Source organism: Mytilus galloprovincialis, chromosome 2 (assembly GCF_965363235.1).
Source record: "Mytilus galloprovincialis chromosome 2, xbMytGall1.hap1.1, whole genome shotgun sequence".
NCBI lineage: Eukaryota > Metazoa > Mollusca > Bivalvia > Mytilida > Mytilidae > Mytilus > Mytilus galloprovincialis.
In genome coordinates this window covers 109893038-109914256 of record NC_134839.1, presented here as the reverse complement: position 1 = coordinate 109914256, position 21219 = coordinate 109893038, and the positions used below count along the sequence as shown (strand labels likewise).

At 33.8% G+C, this 21219-nt stretch overlaps 1 protein-coding gene across 1 annotated transcript in view; it reads left to right on the top strand.

The window, feature by feature from the left end:
• LOC143065355 (uncharacterized) overlaps window positions 1-21219 on the top strand; it is a 179438-nt gene that overhangs the window by 89207 nt on the left and 69012 nt on the right. The window contains exons 71-86 of the mRNA XM_076238886.1: window positions 419-582; window positions 1914-2096; window positions 2371-2623; window positions 4414-4577; window positions 4882-5061; window positions 5375-5630; window positions 7670-7833; window positions 8360-8935; window positions 9342-9500; window positions 10208-10460; window positions 10893-11056; window positions 11610-11786; window positions 12289-12541; window positions 12805-12968; window positions 14817-14987; window positions 16537-16792. Of these exons, the coding sequence (XP_076095001.1) occupies window positions 419-582; window positions 1914-2096; window positions 2371-2623; window positions 4414-4577; window positions 4882-5061; window positions 5375-5630; window positions 7670-7833; window positions 8360-8935; window positions 9342-9500; window positions 10208-10460; window positions 10893-11056; window positions 11610-11786; window positions 12289-12541; window positions 12805-12968; window positions 14817-14987; window positions 16537-16792 (3537 nt within the window). The remainder of the gene's footprint in view (window positions 1-418; window positions 583-1913; window positions 2097-2370; window positions 2624-4413; window positions 4578-4881; window positions 5062-5374; window positions 5631-7669; window positions 7834-8359; window positions 8936-9341; window positions 9501-10207; window positions 10461-10892; window positions 11057-11609; window positions 11787-12288; window positions 12542-12804; window positions 12969-14816; window positions 14988-16536; window positions 16793-21219) is intronic.

Here is a 21219-nt window from a genome sequence, read left to right as displayed (position 1 = left end):
ACTTAAGATAATGTAAGAAATATTTGTTTTTATCATATATTCATAATTTTTGTCTTTTATCTTATTATAAAAAAGAAGATGTGATATGTTTGCCAATGAGATAACTTTTCACAGTGACCAAATGACACGAAATTAAGAACTATAAGTCATGGCCTTCAACAATGAGCAAGGCACATACTGCAGAGTCAGCTATAAAAGGTCTCGAAATGACAAATGTAATACATTGTACAAGTTATACAAGATGTCTAACAGCCTGATTTATGTACAAGACTAGCTGATTATTACGTTCTGTGTAAAAATAATGTTGTCTATGCTCACACCCAATGTTGATTACAATTATAAGTTTTTTCTTCCTACAGTTATAAGACAATGGATTTAGAAGTTGTTGATAAAAGTTATAAGTTTTTTCTTTTTACAGTTACAAGATAGTGGATTTAGAAGCTGAAGAGAAGATTTTATTCAGTTTAAAGCTTGAGATTTGTTTTGAGACCAAAGGAGACTGTATATACAGCTATGATGTATTCAAAGATACAAAGATTTCCAAACAACCTTGTGACTGGAATGATGGATTTCCTATCCCTAGTAAGGAACCTGATTATTTTACAGCATTGCTCATTCTTGTGTAAATCTTATTATTCTAAGCTATTTTGGTTTCAAGAATTATTTCATTGTTAAAGTAAGTATTTTTGGAGTTAATTGTTTTGGATGTTTGCAAATGTATGCTTTATATAATTTCCAAACATTTAGAAAAATTAGAAGACGCGTCACATCCAAAATTGAATTATTAAGAAAAAGATATGAATTATTATCTTATAAATTCACTTGCTTATAGCATTTTATTTTTATGCCCCATTTATGGGCATTATGTTTTCTGGTCTGTGTGTCCTCTGTCTGTCTGTTTGTTCTTCTGTCCGTTTATCCAGCTTTAGGTTAAAGTTTTGGTTAAAGTTTTTGGTCAAGGTAGTTTTTGATGAAGTTGAAGTCCAATTAACTTGAAAATTAGTAAACATGTTCCTTATGATATGATCTTTCTAATTTTAATGCCAAATTAGAGATTTTATCCCATTTACATGGTCCACTGAACATAAAAAATGATAGTGTGGATGGGGCATCTGTGTACTGGGGACACATCCTTTTATCTATTAGCAGGGGAGGATCCAGCATTTTTCAACAGGGAGGGAGTGGGTTCCACCTATATGTCCCCATTCAAATGCATTGACCACTGAAAAAAATCATGAACCCTCCCCTTGGATCCACTGGTTACCACTGATTAGAATATTTATTTTTCAAAAGAAATATGCTTCTGTTATTGACTTTATTAATTTTTAAAGGGAGATAACTTTAGCACACACATATTTATATAAATGGAGATCTTTTAATATGATACTACTGCAAATATTAATTATATAATATCCTTTTGGATCTCTGTCCATCTCTACAATTTTATGATGTCTCCATTTTTGGTTTTATTCTTTCAACTCAGTAAGTTTTGAATCTTTAGGATTTGTATCCAAAATGCATCAACTGCATTTATGTCCTTTGATATCAGTTTTTCTTCTTCTATGGACTCCATGATTAAATGTCATAGACATAACTGACATCAGAGAGAATAGATTACCACTAAATGATTTCAAAAGTTATGGCTCCTAAAATGGACATGTTTTGCAAATAGAAAATGTGTAGGCAAAGTGAAAATAGGGCATGTAAGAGCAGACAATAATCAAGACATATTGAAAGGAAACGAGGTTGGATATGGTTGTTTATGTCATATGGGATTTAAATGACACATTTGATCGAAATGGACCCATTAAGGCAAAGCAGCCTAGGTTGGGGGGATGAACATGTTTGAGAGAGTTTCATATATAAAAAGAAAGAGTCTTTTTAAAAAGCATGATGAAATTGTTTACTTTTAGATTTCAAGTTGAGTAGCTGGTTGACAGAACAGAGGTTACCTTCAAATGTAACACAGCTGTCAGAATTGGTGACATCCAAATTGTTAGACCATTTAGGTATAGCTGAATATTTACAACAGCCAGAATGTGATCTGACGTCCAACCCTCTATACAGTACTGCTGATAGGCAGGGGTGGAACACAGGTATGTTTATTATTATCATATTATCACCTAGCTTCTTTTTATTGTGTAAAGTATGCCTTTTTTTTATATAAAACTAAAACTAAAATTTCTAGTCGGGGATAATAAAATAATGTATCAATCTTTTTGAAATGCAACAAGGCAACACAGTAGTTAAGGTCTTTGTTATTATTGTAGAATGTGATGGAATCCTAATGTTACCAGACTTACCTGGTGGTATGATTTGTCACCTGAATTCTACCTGTAGGTCTGTTACCTGTGTTTGTTATTATTGTAGAATGTGATGGAATCCTAATGTTACCAGACTTACCTGGTGGTATGATATGTCACCTGGATTCTACCTGTACCTCTGTTACCTGTTGTACACCTGTTGGACTGATTAACAGGAACATCAACTTCTACTTGACCATAGATCCATGTAATTCAGTCTTCAAACTTGGAATAGAGAAATACCAGTTTGAGTTCTCTTTATATGAAACAGATTTCAACGTACAGAAACAATTCAATGTGGAAAGAATAATAGATATTAAGTGAGTTAAACATTGTTTAAAGATTTTCTAAGACAGAGAGTAAAACTAGTGGTTATATTTTAAAATTCAAATCTTGATCTTGATTATATACAATTTCATTTCCTTTTATGTTACTTCTTTGTGCATGTTTTGATACTCAACAACTTGGGACCCTTACTACAATTTCAGTGAGCAATGGCTCATCCTTGACTTTCACATATGCAACTATTCCAGTCATAATTACGTTCGATAACTCTGCATGTTACTGGTTTAATTAGGATTATGTAAAATTTACTGGTTACCCGATGAATGATTTAAAGAAAATTAAACAATATATTTATTTCACCTTGGTTATTTAATATCCATTTGAGGTCTTTTTTTTTATAAATTTAAATAATATCATAATAAATTGCATCGAGAACAATAATTAATCTACATTGGTATTATTATTATTTATTATTTAAGTACTATCAAAACTTACATCGTGATTAGGTGCCATGTTTATTTTCGATCTTTGATCACGTTGATGTTATGACTTAATTAGTATCTCCTTTATCTAACTATGCCCTTGGCCATCATTATAGTGACTATAACATGTCATATTTAATTGCAATGTAAACAGTGAAATTAAATTGAATTATGTGAATGTACAAAATAAGTGTCGAACATCGTCCACGTTTGAAAATTATTTAGTTGCCATTTTTTTCAAAATTTTATAAAATAAAACGCGAGCATCCAATGGTTATCTGATTTTCAATGTACAATCTTACAAAATATAATTTTACCAAGTCATCCCACGCTGTCAATGAGGTTTCCATCTTGAAAAATAATACCAGATTTTCTGAAAATAACTGATTTTCAAATCAATTTGGAAGGGACATAATAAAAAATTAAACTATTGCATATACAACATTTCAAATATTTATGAATTAGTAATAAGCACATATTCCCACAATTATTCCATCTGTTTTGTTTAAATCGCAATTTTAGGTTTAACACGACAGAAAATCCAATATTTATCGGAGTTGGATGATTTACAGTGTGAACTTATCGAGGCAACAAGACAAATTTTCAAAAGCATTTGGAAGGGAGAAGACCAAAATTTAAACTTTTTCAAAAGGCATAAATATATTTCTTAATATACGAGGAATTACTATATACTTCCACACTTTTTGTATCATGAACTTAAAGTACTTTATTTTATCGATTCTTGAAAGCCCCTGTGCATTTCTATACATTTTACTTGGGCTTAATATGGGTGATGTGTGACGTTGTCAAAGTCACGTGATGACTGTTATAGTTGGATATGATCTAGGTGATAATATCTAGAGGTTGAAGGTTAAGGGATGATGATAAATATAGAAGACATCAAGGCTCCAATCAAAACCATGATAAAAGTAAGACAGACAACATCATTGCATAGGAGTGAACATACAAACAACCATCTACATGAAGCTACACATATAAAACTGCAGAATATAATAACAGTGTTAAAATTAGATGCTTTGGAAGGGTAAGAAGTTCTTTCTTTTATTGTGGCACTCATCTAATTGATCATGGAAAGTAAAAGATTAGTCCAGTATCTATAAAAACCACACGCAGATACTCCTTGGAGAATTGTTTTTAGATAATGATTAAATTTATATCCAACATTGTTGTTACATCTGTTTTTTCAATGCACTTGAGTTCAAACAGTTCTGTTACTTGGTTTAATACCTCAATCTTTCTCTTGAAATGTAAAATCTGTATAATACCAATATTACAAACAATGATATATATAAAACAGTGAATGATTGACCTCTTTCTTATAGCTATAAGATAACAGATATACCAGGCGAAGATGTATATTACCTTGACCTTGGTATCAAGGTGTGTTTTAATGATAGGGGACCTTGTATAGTAGAAGCAACAATATTTTCTAACACTAAACTCCCTAAACTTCAGTGTAGCTGGCAGAAAGGATTCTCAAAGTCAGGTAAGTTTTACCTACAGTTTTGTAGACTCAGATTTTTACTTAATTAGATAATTCCTCACTGTTTACCTCACTTTTGTCCTGAAAACCCAATGAATAACATAAATTGTAACCCTATTGTATTAGAAGATTATTGAAATGTCATTCTTTGATCTTTTGTCTCCAATATTTTAAGATTTTTGCATTAAATTTTTTTGTATATATCAGACTGTTTCCAGCCCTAAAGATTTAAACATTGTTGTAGTCTTAATATGAAGCAGTCAATCTGTTCCAGTCTGATGTTTTAGTGTGACTGTATATATTTTAGATTGGTCCTTGTCTGACTGGTTTTCCTTGAAGAATTTCAGTCCAAACCTAACACTGTCAGATGAAGGTATACTACAGCTGATGAAGGATTTAGGACTGACTTCATATTTACTGGATAAACCATGTGATCCGTCTGATCCAGACTCTGTGTTTGCCACATCTTATCAAGGTTGGAGTTTAGGTAAGCAGTATTTAGTGGCTTCTTTATTCCATTTTTATAGTAAAAAAATGTTTTTGTATAATTTATTAACTACAATTTACAAAGCAGTTAGTGCATTAAGGGCTAATTTGTAACCAATATAAAGTCATTTTTTTCAAGATGAAAGGTCTTTCAAGTCATTAAGTTAACATGTGAGATTGTGAAAGAAAAAAGTCTTGTCTAACTTATCTATTTAAAAGTTGACATTTTTACCCAAATAGGCCAAAAATAAGGATTAGGGAAATCAATATTTCCTGACAGATTTTGTCATAGCCTTTATGTTCTTTATTTGTAGGTTGCCAAGATAGTGTTGTTAGATTACCTCCCCTGATGGAAGATATGAACTGTTACCTTGATGAATCCTGTACAGGGATACAGTGTTGTGTAAATGTTGATTTTATAAAAAGAAGTTTCCACAGTTTCTTCACAGTTGATACCTGTAACTATGTGATTAGTTTTGGTGTAGAGAAACTCAAATTTGATGTTACTTTGGGCGATGTAACATATGGTGAATGGAATCAGTTTGACCTCTTTGGAGTTGTCACTGTCAGGTATGATTACTGTATATGTCACTGTCTGGTAGGATTACTGTATTTGATATGTCACTATCAGGTATGAAATTTATTTGATATGTCACTGTTAGGTATGCATACTGTATTTGATATGTCACTGTTAGGTATGCATACTGTATTTGATATGTCACTGTTAGGTATGCATACTGTATTTGACATGTCACTGTTAGGTATGCATACTGTATTTTATATGTCACTGTTAGGTATGCATACTGTATTTGATATGTCACTGTTAGGTATGCATACTGTATTTGATGCATACTGTATTTGATATGTCACTATCAGGTAGGATTACTGTATTTATCAGGTTTTGCATATGGTATTTCACTGTCCGGTATGAATACTGCAAAGCAATGTCACTGTCAGGAATTGCATAATATGTCACTGTTAGTCAAGAATACAGTACTTGCTATGTCCTTGACAGTTATATATACTGCATATGATATGTCACTCAGTTATGAATAGTGCATATACTATGTCACTGTTAGTTATGAATACAGTCCTTATGTCAATAACAGGTATTAATACTGCTGATAGCATGTCACTGTTGTGTATGAATACTATACATGATATGTCACTGTCAGGTATGAATACTGACTTTCAATATGTCACTCAGTTATGAATATTGCATATGTTATGTCACTGTCAGTCAGGAATTGCATAATATGTCACTGTTAGTCAAGAATACAGTACTTGCTATGTCCTTGACAGTTATAAATACTGCATATGATATGTCACTCAGTTATGAATAGTGCATATACTATGTCACTGTTAGTTATGAATACAGTCCTTATGTCAATGACAGGTATTAATACTGCTGATAGCATGTCACTGTTGTGTATGAATACTATACATGATATGTCACTGTCAGGTATGAATACTGACTTTCAATATGTCACTCAGTTATGAATATTGCATATGTTATGTCACTGTCAGGTATGAATACTGCATTATATATGTCACTATCAGGTATTTTATGTTATATATTAATGTCATGTATGAATACTGCAAATATGAAATTGTTGGATATGAATACTGTATTTGATATGACACTGTCAAGTATTAATACTGCATTTGAAATGGCACTGCCAAGTATGAATATTGCATATGAAATGTCACTGTCAAATACGAATACTGCAAAGCTATGTCACTGTGTCAGGTAGGATTACTGCAAAGCTTTGTCACTGTCGGGTAGGATTACTGCAAAGCTATGTCACTGTCAGGTAGGATTACTGCAAAGCTATGTCACAGTCAGGTAGGATTACTGCAAAGCTATGTCACTGTGTCAGGTAGGATTACTGCAAAGCTATGTCACTGTCAGGTAGGATTACTGCAAAGCTATGTCACTGTCAGGTAGGATTACTGCAAAGCTATGTCACAGTCAGGTAGGATTACTGCAAAGCTATGTCACTGTGTCAGGTAGGATTACTGCAAAGCTTTGTCACTGTCAGGTAGGATTACTGACTTTCAATATGTCACTCAGTTATGAATATTGCATATGTTATGTCACTGTCAGGTATGAATACTGCATTAGATATGTCACTATCAGGTATTTTATGTTATATATTAATGTCATGTATGAATACTGCAAATATGAAATTGTTGGATATGAATACTGTATTTGATATGACACTGTCAAGTATTAATACTGCATTTGAAATGGCACTGCCAAGTATGAATATTGCATATGAAATGTCACTGTCAAATACGAATACTGCAAAGCTATGTCACTGTGTCAGGTAGGATTACTGCAAAGCTTTGTCACTGTCAGGTAGGATTACTGCAAAGCTATGTCACTGTCAGGTAGGATTACTGCAAAGCTTTGTCACTGTCAGGTAGGATTACTGCAAAGCTTTGTCACTGTCAGGTAGGATTACTGCAAAGCTATGTCACTGTCAGGTAGGATTACTGTATTTGGTATGTCACTGCCAGGTATGCATACTGTATATAATATTTCCCCTCAGTTCTGACTACTGTATAATGTATCTTAATAGTAAATACATTTTGATATTTTACAGGTATATGATAGATAACTTACAAGAGGATGGTTTGTATCTTGTATCAATGACACTGGGAGTATGCTGGGAATCTGATGGATCAAACTGTCAACAACATGTTATATTTAATAATGCTTTGTTACCTAAACCTTTGTGTAACTGGAATAAACCATACAAATTACCAGGTAAGTTTACTGGGTGATTGTAATAAACCATACAAATACCAGGTAAGTTTACTGGGTGATAGAATCATTAATACAAAAATGGATTCCCTCTGATAAAATGGAAGCCTCCAAACCTATGCATTCTTTTCTTCTCTATTTGCTATAACCTCACCATGTGTCTTATAATATTATTATGTATGTCTATGTGTTTCTGTATACCATTGTATCAACATAGGTTCTTCAGAATAAATATATATATAAAACTGAGTGATTGGAAGAAATCATACAAAATACCAGGCAAGTTTACTGGGTGATTTGAATAAATCATACAAAATACCGGGTATATTTGGATAATTGTTATGGAATATCTTGAAAGTTGACTCATTACTGTATCATTTGTAAAATGTTGAGGAATACCTTGGATTTTTACTTCTCATTATCACCTTGGTGTATCAGTATGGCCCTATCAGTATCCAATTGTATTTATTATGGTATAAACTTTATTTGATATATCATATTTAAAATATACTCTTTTTTCAATTTTAAGGATGTAAATCTGTGATGCAAGCTGACATAGTATTTGTTGTTGATGAATCTGGCAGTGTAGGACAGAAACATTTTGACGATACTGTGGAGGCCATTATTGATACCGTTAACAGTCTAGTGATCCGTGATGACCTTATCAATGTAGGAATGACCTTGTTTGAAGGTCACGGAACATCAAGAACAATATTAAATATAAAAGATGGCTATGATAAGACCAGAGTTAAAGAGACCTTGTCCAAAGCTGTATACAAGAATGGGATGTATACAGACATTGCTGATGCCTTTAGTTACACATGTAATCAGATGTTTGTAACTAGTCAAGGAGATCGATCGGAGGCTGTGAACTACTTAGTTCTTTTGACTGATGGGAAGTCAGACTCCACCAAGGCTGTACAACAGGCAGAACTATGTAGCAGTAAAGGTGTCAGAATTATAACTGTAGGGATTGGGTCAGGCATTGATGTAGATCTATTGAAGAAGGTGGCCTATAAACCAGAGTATTTCATTAATACTGCATACAGTGAACTGAATACCACATTACCTACTCTGGTTTCTCTCTCTGTAGATTGTAGTGCAGGTATACAGTCTTTACATAACTGATTATTAAATATCCTAAATTCTTACTGCTGTTGAAGGTGTTAAAAGTAATACTATTCCAAATGTGATACTTAATCTTTTTGTAATTAACATATGGTTCACTTGATCTCAGCTCTTCATTATTCAAACTTCAATTTTAATATTAATTGTCCTTGGTTTTATCTGTGTTTTCCCATTGCCATATCATGAATGAAGTACAGCACACAGAGAGAACACATCTTTGAAAGATCACTTGAGAAGAACATCAATGTTTACATTTAATGGCTATGTAGGAAATTTTGTGGCATCCTTTTTGAAAAAAATTATAGCTTCCTGCCATTTGGTATTAAATTTTATGCAACCACATGCTAAATTGTATGATATATTTATATAATACATAATTACAGATTTTTCTCTGGACAAGTTTCTGGCTGACAGTGGACTGCTTAGTCTAACAGAGTTCAGTATATCCCAACTCCTGGAATATCTTGGTGTATCTGAATACCTACAGGGTTGTGACAGGACACAGACTCCATACGTACCTGCTATAAATGGCTGGAATAATGGTAAGTTGTATCTGAATACCTACAAGGTTGTGACAGGACACAGACTCCATACATACCTTCTATAAATAGCTGGAATAATGGTAAGTTGTATCTGAATACCTACAGGGTTGTGACAGGACACAGACTCCATACGTACCTTCTATAAATAGCTGGAATAATGGTAAGTTGTATCTGAATACCTACAGGGTTTTAACAAGACACAGACTCCATACATACAGGCTATAAATGACTGGAATAATGGTAAGCTTTACTTGACCAATATTTCTAGTTCAATGTTTAAGTGTTCTGGTCCTAAATATGCATTAGAAATATTTGCCACTTGACACCAAGCAATTATAATGATTGTTTATAGTTTTAGTATAAGAAGACAATTTGTTAAGCTCTTATGAAATGTGTAGCCCCTTAACTTGAGAAAATCAAATATTGTACAGAGTTTTTTCACAAACAGTTGAAGATGTTGAACATGTATGATCATGTTATTGGAAATTACAGAAAGTGAGAAATATCACTGCTAGTCTTTATTCTTGTAAAAGAATTAATTTCTCCTAAGAAGAAAGTTTTTTTTTTTTATTTTCAAAATGTATTACAGTAATTATGTTTGAAACTGAAACACTTTTAAAAGAGATTAACAACATAGATGTTGACTGACTCTATAAAAAATGTTCTTTGGTACAAATGGTTATTTGTAAATGTGTTTTATATTTCAGCATGCCCATCAATGCCTACATTTAATGATATATCTTCTCATGCATCATGCTATATACCAGACACATGTACAGCTCTTGACTGTTGTATTGAAGTAGACAGAATAAAGAGACAATTGCGTACCTACATAGATATAGATACATGTAATTATAAACTGACCGTGGTGATAGAGAAACTATATCTGGAATACTCCTTGGTTGACTATCAATGGGGAAAGAAAGAAAAATACTCACTGTTCGGATTGCTCAATTTACAGTAAGTTAAATTTTCTTATGGCTTTTTGAAAAATTGTCATTGTAGAAAAACAAATGAAGGGAAGAAGGGGGAGGAATTTGTATTGCCACTGAAAAAAAAGGTTATGATGGATAGCATCAGAAATTTTGCCTAGCAATATGAGGACAGTTACCCAATGACACATAAAATCTTAGTGGTCAACATTCTGTCTTCAATGATAAACAGGTGTCTTTAGATGTATATTTTATTTTAAGTTTACAATAGAGAACTTGGCTGATGATGGTGTTTGATTTTATTTCTAAGGTTTACAATAGAGATCTTGGCTGATGATGATGTTTTATTTTATTTCTAAGGTTTACAATAGAGAACTTGGCTGATGACAGTGTTTTATTTTATTTGAAAGGTTTACAATAGAGAACCTGGCTGATGACGGTGTTTTATTTTATTTGAAAGGTTTACAATAGAGAACCTGGCTGATGACGGTGTTTTATTGGTAAATATGGATGTATCTGTATGTATGGAAAGGTCAGGACCTTGTGAAGTACTAGTACATCTTTTACAGAATGCCACACTTCCTAAACCTTTCTGTAATTGGACAAGTGATTTCATCATTAAAGGTAAAATTTGTTTATCTATGACTGATAAGAATAGTTTTGGCCTTTAAGAAAGAAAGAACATAGACCTGAAGGCTGTAATAAGCCATTAAATTTGATGAGCCGAAAAAGTTTAGTAGCCTTAAAAAAAAGCAGCTATTTGATGTTGTGTCTCCGGTCCATATTTACATGTTTCCAGATTCTTAAATGAATAACAGTTTTGACAAAAATTTTACACAGTTAAAAGTATTATAATGCAACATCTTTTCTAATGTTCATTATGATTGTATAACGTGACAAATTTTCATGGCAACAGTACACAAGTGATGAAGATGTAAAGGCAAGTACAGACAACGTATGACAAATGTATGATTTGACATTGTTTTCTGTTATTTCATTAGAATAGAGATAACAATATTGCATTATAAGCTCCAGCAGGATCAATTGGTGTTTTGATGCGTCACCAGTAAACTTAATTTGCAACCATCAAATCACCAAATTATGTCATTAGAGCTTAATTACAATACAGTTATTTCCTACGTTTATTTGTAATGATATTGAATATTTTATCTTGTAGGTTTTTCCCTTGAAAACTTTCTTGTGAATAGTGGGTTAAGTACTTCTGCCAGTTCATTGTCATCAGAAATCACCAAGAAATTGTTAGAAACTCTTGGATTATCACCGTTCCTATTGGAGAGTCAGTGTGACCAACAAGATTCACCATTCCTACCTAATACTAATGGATGGAATAATGGTAAGACTGTTATGATAAAAACATACAAAAAAGGTAGAATGTGCCTTTGTCAAATAGGTTTCATATTTTTGCTTACTCGCACATATCAATTATTACATTGATTAAGGAGGACTAATTGTTATAATTTGACGAGGGTTAATGAATATAAGCGTTGTCAGTGATCCAGAAATAGAGAAATGCTTTTTTAAGCTGCAAAGTTTGAATGGATTGTATGATAGATGTCAAAGCCTAAAAATTCTTCATTTGTACCAATATTTCATCCCTTTTGTATTTTATTTCTCATTTCTACAACTCTTTAATTTTTGTATTGTGAATAAGATCATACATAATTTATGCTTTTTTCTAATCCCAGTTGACAGTATGACTTAACACACTTGGTTGTATTCAAAACAAGTAGAACTTTTAATGTTCATTTCTAGTTGTAAGAATAAAGATGTCCTAAAAGTTTTCGTTATGGCATACATTTATGAATAATTGCTGTCAATATTCTTTTCCTTCACAGACTGTCCACATGAGATTGTCCTTCCCAGTCTCCCTGTCTCAACCAGATGTCATGTTGGAGACTATTGTACTGGTGTAACATGTTGTACTGAAGTAGATCTGATCAGTAGATCTATTACAACCTCTGTCAGGATTGACCCTTGTCAGTATACACTAGAGGTACAAATAGAGAAACTAACAGTCAACATTAGTCTGGTGGATTATCAATTTGGAAAGAAAGATCACGTCTATCTATTTGGAGTTATTCGTCTTGAGTAAGTTATAAGTTAACATGTAAATGCGCAATCACTGGTGATGTAAGGGTGAAATTGAATGTATTACAGTGATTTTAGGTATATTCATTCAAGATTTAGTATACATAACTCCACCAGTCTGACCTAACTAGAGGATTCCTTGTTTCTGCAGGCTTATTTTTAATGTTGAATAATACGAATAGATTTTTAATTTCTATAGTAAAATACATTTAATTTATTGGACAATACATTTGATTGTAGAAGTTTATGACTTGTTTCTTCAGTTATGACATAGAAGATCTGAAGTATAAAAGACAGTTGTTAGTTAACCTTGAGTTGAGTATTTGTTTGGAGTCCAGTGGACCCTGTATGATAACTGTTCCTGTTCTAGAGAATGCCATACTACCTAAATCTGTATGCGGATGGGAAAACAACTTCATTGATCAAGGTAAAGTCATTATCTATCACACATTTAAAGCCATCCTTTTTTAGCTCACTTGGCCCTTTGGGCAAAGTGAGCTTTTTTCATCACTTTGCGACAGTCTTCCGTCGTCGTTAACTTTTACAAAAATCTTCTCCTCTGAAACTACTTGGCCAAATTAAACCAAATTTGGCCACAATCATCATTGGGGTATCTAGTTTTAAAAATTTGTCTGGTGACCCGGCCAACCAACTGAGATGGCTTCCATGGTTAAAAATAGAACATAGGATTAAAATGCAGATTTTGGCTTATAACTCAAAAACAAAAGCATTTAGAGCAAATTTGACAGGGAGTAAAACTGTTTATCAGGTTAAGATCTATCTGCCCTGAAATTTTAAGATGAATCGGACAACCTGTTGTTGGGTTGCTGCCTCTGAATTGGTAGTTTTGGGGAAATTTTGCTGTTTTTGGTTATTATCTTGAATATTATTATAGATAGAGATAAACTGTAATAGCAATAATGAACAGAAAAGTAAGACCTCAAAATAAGTCAACATGACCAAAATGGTCAATTGACCCCCTAAGGATTTATTGTCCTTTATAGTCAATTTTTAACAATTTTCATAAAATTGTAAATTTTTACTAACATTTTCCACTGAAACTACTGGGCCAAGTTCATTATAGATAGAGATAATTGTAAGCAGCAAGAATGTTCAGTAAAGTAAGATCTACAAACACATCACCATCACCAAAACACAATTTTGTCATGAATCCATCTGCTTCCTTTGTTTAATATTCACATAGACCAAGGTGAGCGACACATGCTCTTTAGAACCTCTAGTTTTATTTTCTTATGGTGTTGGACAGTAAAAATGAATAAATCCCTCCTTCCATATTCGTCTTTCATAATGCTGCAGATCCTGAACTGTCTAAAAGAATTTTTTGAAATCACCAGAGACTCTTTCACACGTAATGTACCTTAATGGCATCTAGTACACATTTAAAAAAAAAATTTTTAACCTAAACTCCCAATTAGAAAATGAATCTTCTCAAAATCTTGGCGATATAAATTCATTGTGAACCTACCATTTTGTTTTGGGGATTTTTCTTGGGTAACATTTGCCACTGCTGTGGTACCCATTATGTTTCCAAAACCCTAAAACCCTTGTTACAACTTATTGAAACTTTCTCAGAATCTTAACCAAGTAATGTCATTGTCCAACTCCTTTTGTTCTTTTATTCAAATTAAATTTAGGGGTTTCCTAAGGCATTCCCGAAACATTACCATTGCTTTATGTGTGGACTGGGCCAGCAATATCTCTGTGTAAAGATATGTATTTACCCAGATAATAATTCATATAAATTAAGGATATGTGGTATGATTGCCAATTCCTATGAGACAACCATCCAGCATAGTCCAAATTACATGGATTAAAGAAATAATTGGTCACCTGCAGCCTTCAACAATGACCTAAAACCATACTGTATAGTCTGCTTTAAAATGTAAAAAAATGACATGACAAAATGTTATCCAAATAAAAAGAAGGATGCCTGCTAATGACAAAACAATACATGAAAAACAAATATAACGGACATCTACATACCATAACCACTGAATGACAAACTCTGGACTTAACACATTCAAATAAAACTTGAAGCTGGGTTTAACATGTTTATGAACTCTAACAAGAAAAAATAATGGAGCAGTATAACATAAATAAGAACCAAAAAGTCAAAATTATATGACAATGGCTTGACTGGGTATCAGATTAGCAGAAGGCATAAAAACATCTGTCAAGACGACAAAATACAACAAAGTGACATTTGTATATAAAGGAAAATTTTCTGATTGAGTTTTTAAAAATTTCTTTCCAGAATTTTCATTTGATAAATACATAAAAGATTCCTTTGGACTCAGTCATGGAGCCGTCTTAAGTGATTATCAGAGGAAGAAATTAGGGGATGTTCTAGGCATAACTGAATTCTTAATGGATAAAAAGTGTTCAATGTCTGACCTACCATACACAGGAACCGGCTGGAATAATGGTATATAAATTTAATATTTTAATGCTTTAATTTTGATATTTAAAGTTTGATCATGTAGAAATATAAAAGGTTACATTATTTTTTTATTTAAATAAAATATAGATAAGAATATGTGAGAATAAACATTCTATATCCATCATCCAGCAGTTTCGTATCTTATTTGCATAGTATTACAGTGGAACCTTGTTGTGTCGAAAACTCGGTTAAGTCGAAGTAATTTCTCAGTCCCGGTAAAATTCCTGTTTGATAAATGCATAATTACCTCTGATGAGTCGAACTCGGTTGATTCCAATACTCGCTTAAGTCGAGTAAATTTTATAGTCCCGTCGAAGTAAAATTAATGTTAATGACCCCGATGTCTCGAACTTCGAAAGTAAGAAATTTCACAAGATGCAGACCTTATGATAAAAATTCAAATCGGATGTATTTCTTATTTAACTTTATCATTTTCAAAAGAGATTAAAGCTGAGTAAACATACTTGTTTGTATAACAGTTAAAATGACATGTTTATGGTGACCGCTAATTAACACCTTTGTTGATCGTTCAAGCAGAATGTTAGTGTGTTGAACATTTTTCACCTAAGATAAAAACAAAGCAAATTTTAATGACCCCAGCCGAGATTAAATGAATCGTTAGATTTAAAACTCATTAATTACAATAGATAAAAGGATTAGGACAATTATAATTAATTCATGATAATTTAATGTAAAGCAGACGACTTCATCAGAGACCGTTCAGAACTTATTTCGTGCAAGGAATGATTTCATAATTTATAGCGACTGACCTTTGTAAATATTTGTGTAGACTATTGATTTTATGAGTGCATGATTTGTATCTGTACTTGTGTTTTAATTATTACGAAGGACCAAAAATGGAGATTGAATACACAATTATAAAGTGTCATATAGAAAAAAAAGGCACACTGTTCATTGTATCTAGTTTTAATACAAATCTCATCCAGTATTTCATGCATTCAAAATTTATGGCGACACACTCGACTTCGCATGAGTCGAACCTCAGAACAGTCGAACACTTTGGTCCAGTCCCTTCAACTTTGACACAACAAGGTTCGACTGTATTTGTGATTGTCTCATCTGCAACATCAGTCTCAGAATGCGATACATAAGGATGTTACAGCAACTATTTTTACAGTGTTAACTATGGGCATAAAGCATAAAGCTTTATATTGCATTTTTCTTGTCGTCCATCCATCTGTCTAAAACACATCAACTATCACAGACCATTTATCATACAGTTTTCATACTTCTAAGTATTATTTGTCAATATATTCTCTTGACTACTATAGGGTCAGTTTGATTTGACAAAATTAAACTTTGACCATTGTTTTTTTAGTATTCTAACAATAAAACATTGTAAACACAACTCTTTTGAGACCATTTATCAGAAAGATCTATATACTTGGTAAGATTGTTTGTCATCATACATAGTTGACCAAATTATACAGCAATTTAGATTTTAACTATATTTAGTGTATTTGCTGTTTTTTTCAAGTTTTTCAAATTTTAAAAGCTACTGTACTATTTTAAGGTTGTAACCCTATGGCTACCAGTCTTCCTTCACTACCTGTGAACACAGCATGTTATATAACAGACACCTGTGATACAGTACAATGTTGTACGATGGTTGACAAGATAGGTCAGTCATACGAAGCAGAAGTCAGCATTGATCTGTGCTTGTTGAAGCTAAATATTAGGATAGAAAAACTCCAGTTAAACAAAGACCTGATAAACTTCCAGTGGGGGACACCTGTAGAGATGTGGCTGTTTGGATTAGTCAGAGTCAGGTAAGATTATTAGTCAGATATTATGATTACTCTTTATACCCAAACTTCCAGTGGGGAACACCAGTAGAGATGTGGCTGTTTGGATTAGTCAGAGTCAGGTAAGATTATTAGTCAGATATTATAATTACTCTTTATACCCAATCTTCCAGTGGGGACACCAGTAGAGATGTGGCTGTTTGGATTAGTCAGAGTCAGGTAAGATTATTAGTCAGATATTATAATTACTCTTTATACCCAATCTTCCAGTGGGGAACACCAGTAGAGATGTGGCTGTTTGGATTAGTCAGAGTCAGGTAAGATTATTAGTCAGATATTATAATTACTCTTTATACCCAAACTTCCAGTGGAGGACACCAGTAGAGATGTGGCTGTTTGGATTAGTCAGAGTCAGGTAAGATTATTAGTCAGATATTATAATTACTCTTTATACCCAAACTTCCAGTGGGGAACACCAGTAGAGATGTGGCTGTTTGGATTAGTCAGAGTCAGGTAAGATTATTAGTCAGATATTATGATTACTCTTTATACCCAATCTTCCAGTGGGGAACACCAGTAGAGATGTGGCTGTTTGGATTAGTCAGAGTCAGGTAAGATTATTAGTCAGATATTATAATTACTCTTTATACCCAAACTTCCAGTGGGGGACACCAGTAGAGATGTGGCTGTTTGGATTAGTCAGAGTCAGGTAAGATTATAAGTCAGATATTATAATTACTCTTTATACCCAAACTTCCAGTGGGGAACACCTGTAGAGATGTGGCTGTTTGGATTAGTCAGAGTCAGGTAAGATTATTAGTCAGATATTATGATTACTCTTTATACCCAATCTTCCAGTGGGGAACACCAGTAGAGATGTGGCTGTTTGGATTAGTCAGAGTCAGGTAAGATTATTAGTCAGATATTATAATTACTCTTTATACCCAAACTTCCAGTGGGGGACACCAGTAGAGATGTGGCTGTTTGGATTAGTCAGAGTCAGGTAAGATTATAAGTCAGATATTATAATTACTCTTTATACCCAAACTTCCAGTGGGGAACACCTGTAGAGATGTGGCTGTTTGGATTAGTCAGAGTCAGGTAAGATTATTAGTCAGATATTATGATTACTCTTTATACCCAATCTTCCAGTGGGGGACACCAGTAGAGATGTGGCTGTTTGGATTAGTCAGAGTCAGGTAAGATTATAAGTCAGATATTATAATTACTCTTTATACCCAAACTTCCAGTGGGGAACACCTGTAGAGATGTGGCTGTTTGGATTAGTCAGAGTCAGGTAAGATTATAAGTCCGATATTATGATTACTCTTTATACCCAAACTTCCAGTGGGGAACACCTGTAGAGATGTGGCTGTTTGGATTAGTCAGAGTCAGGTAAGATTATAAGTCAGATATTATGATTACTCTTTATACCCAAACTTCCAGTGGGGAACACCAGTAGAGATGTGGCTGTTTGGATTAGTCAGAGTCAGGTAAGATTATAAGTCAGATATTATAATTACTCTTTATACCCAAACTTCCAGTGGGGAACACCAGTAGAGATGTGGCTGTTTGGATTAGTCAGAGTCAGGTAAGATTATTAGTCAGATATTATGATTACTCTTTATACCCAAACTTCCAGTGGGGAACACCAGTAGAGATGTGGCTGTTTGGATTAGTCAGAGTCAGGTAAGATTATTAGTCAGATATTATAATTACTCTTTATACCCAAACTTCCAGTGGGGAACACCAGTAGAGATGTGGCTGTTTGGATTAGTCAGAGTCAGGTAAGATTATTAGTCAGATATTATGATTACTCTTTATACCCAAACTTCCAGTGGGGGACACCAGTAGAGATGTGGCTGTTTGGATTAGTCAGAGTCAGGTAAGATTATTAGTCAGATATTATGATTACTCTTTATACCCAAACTTCCAGTGGGGAACACCAGTAGAGATGTGGCTGTTTGGATTAGTCAGAGTCAGGTAAGATTATTAGTCAGATATTATAATTACTCTTTATACCCAAACTTCCAGTGGGGAACACCAGTAGAGATGTGGCTGTTTGGATTAGTCAGAGTCAGGTAAGATTATAAGTCAGATATTATAATTACTCTTTATACCCAAACTTCCAGTGGGGGACACCAGTAGAGATGTGGCTGTTTGGATTAGTCAGAGTCAGGTAAGATTATAAGTCCGATATTATGATTACTCTTTATACCCAAACTTCCAGTGGGGGACACCAGTAGAGATGTGGCTGTTTGGATTAGTCAGAGTCAGGTAAGATTATAAGTCAGATATTATAATTACTCTTTATACCCAAACTTCCAGTGGAGGACACCAGTAGAGATGTGGCTGTTTGGATTAGTCAGAGTCAGGTAAGATTATAAGTCAGATATTATAATTACTCTTTATACCCAAACTTCCAGTGGGGAACACCTGTAGAGATGTGGCTGTTTGGATTAGTCAGAGTCAGGTAAGATTATAAGTCAGATATTATAATTACTCTTTATACCCAAACTTCCAGTGGGGAACACCAGTAGAGATGTGGCTGTTTGGATTAGTCAGAGTCAGGTAAGATTATAAGTCAGATATTATAATTACTCTTTATACCCAAACTTCCAGTGGGGAACACCAGTAGAGATGTGGCTGTTTGGATTAGTCAGAGTCAGGTAAGATTATAAGTCCGATATTATGATTACTCTTTATACCCAAACTTCCAGTGGGGAACACCAGTAGAGATGTGGCTGTTTGGATTAGTCAGAGTCAGGTAAGATTATTAGTCAGATATTATACATGTAATTACTCTTTATACCCAAACTTCCAGTGGGGAACACCTGTAGAGATGTGGCTGTTTGGATTAGTCAGAGTCAGGTAAGATTATAAGTCAGATATTATACATGTAATTACTCTTTATACCCAAACTTCCAGTGGGGAACACCAGTAGAGATGTGGCTGTTTGGATTAGTCAGAGTCAGGTAAGATTATAAGTCAGATATTATAATTACTCTTTATACCCAAACTTCCAGTGGAGGACACCAGTAGAGATGTGGCTGTTTGGATTAGTCAGAGTCAGGTAAGATTATAAGTCAGATATTATAATTACTCTTTATACCCAAACTTCCAGTGGGGAACACCTGTAGAGATGTGGCTGTTTGGATTAGTCAGAGTCAGGTAAGATTATAAGTCAGATATTATAATTACTCTTTATACCCAAACTTCCAGTGGGGAACACCAGTAGAGATGTGGCTGTTTGGATTAGTCAGAGTCAGGTAAGATTATAAGTCAGATATTATGATTACTCTTTATACCCAAACTTCCAGTGGGGGACACCAGTAGAGATGTGGCTGTTTGGATTAGTCAGAGTCAGGTAAGATTATAAGTCAGATATTATAATTACTCTTTATACCCAAACTTCCAGTGGGGAACACCAGTAGAGATGTGGCTGTTTGGATTAGTCAGAGTCAGGTAAGATTATTAGTCAGATATTATAATTACTCTTTATACCCAAACTTCCAGTGGGGAACACCTGTAGAGATGTGGCTGTTTGGATTAGTCAGAGTCAGGTAAGATTATTAGTCAGATATTATAATTACTCTTTATACCCAAACTTCCAGTGGGGAACACCAGTAGAGATGTGGCTGTTTGGATTAGTCAGAGTCAGGTAAGATTATTAGTCAGATATTATAATTACTCTTTATACCCAAACTTCCAGTGGGGGACACCAGTAGAGATGTGGCTGTTTGGATTAGTCAGAGTCAGGTAAGATTATTAGTCAGATATTATGATTACTCTTTATACCCAAACTTCCAGTGGGGAACACCAGTAGAGATGTGGCTGTTTGGATTAGTCAGAGTCAGGTAAGATTATAAGTCAGATATTATAATTACTCTTTATACCCAAACTTCCAGTGGGGAACACCTGTAGAGATGTGGCTGTTTGGATTAGTCAGAGTCAGGTAAGATTATAAGTCAGATATTATAATTACTCTTTATACCCAAACTTCCAGTGGGGGACACCAGTAGAGATGTGGCTGTTTGGATTAGTCAGAGTCAGGTAAGATTATAAGTCAGATATTATACATGTAATTACTCTTTATACCCAAACTTCCAGTGGGGGACACCAGTAGAGATGTGGCTGTTTGGATTAGTCAGAGTCAGGTAAGATTATAAGTCAGATATTATAATTACTCTTTATACCCAAACTTCCAGTGGGGGACACCAGTAGAGATGTGGCTGTTTGGATTAGTCAGAGTCAGGTAAGATTATAAGTCAGATATTATGATTACTCTTTATACCCAAACTTCCAGTGGGGAACACCTGTAGAGATGTGGCTGTTTGGATTAGTCAGAGTCAGGTAAGATTATTAGTCAGATATTATACATGTAATTACTCTTTATACCCAAACTTCCAGTGGGGAACACCAGTAGAGATGTGGCTGTTTGGATTAGTCAG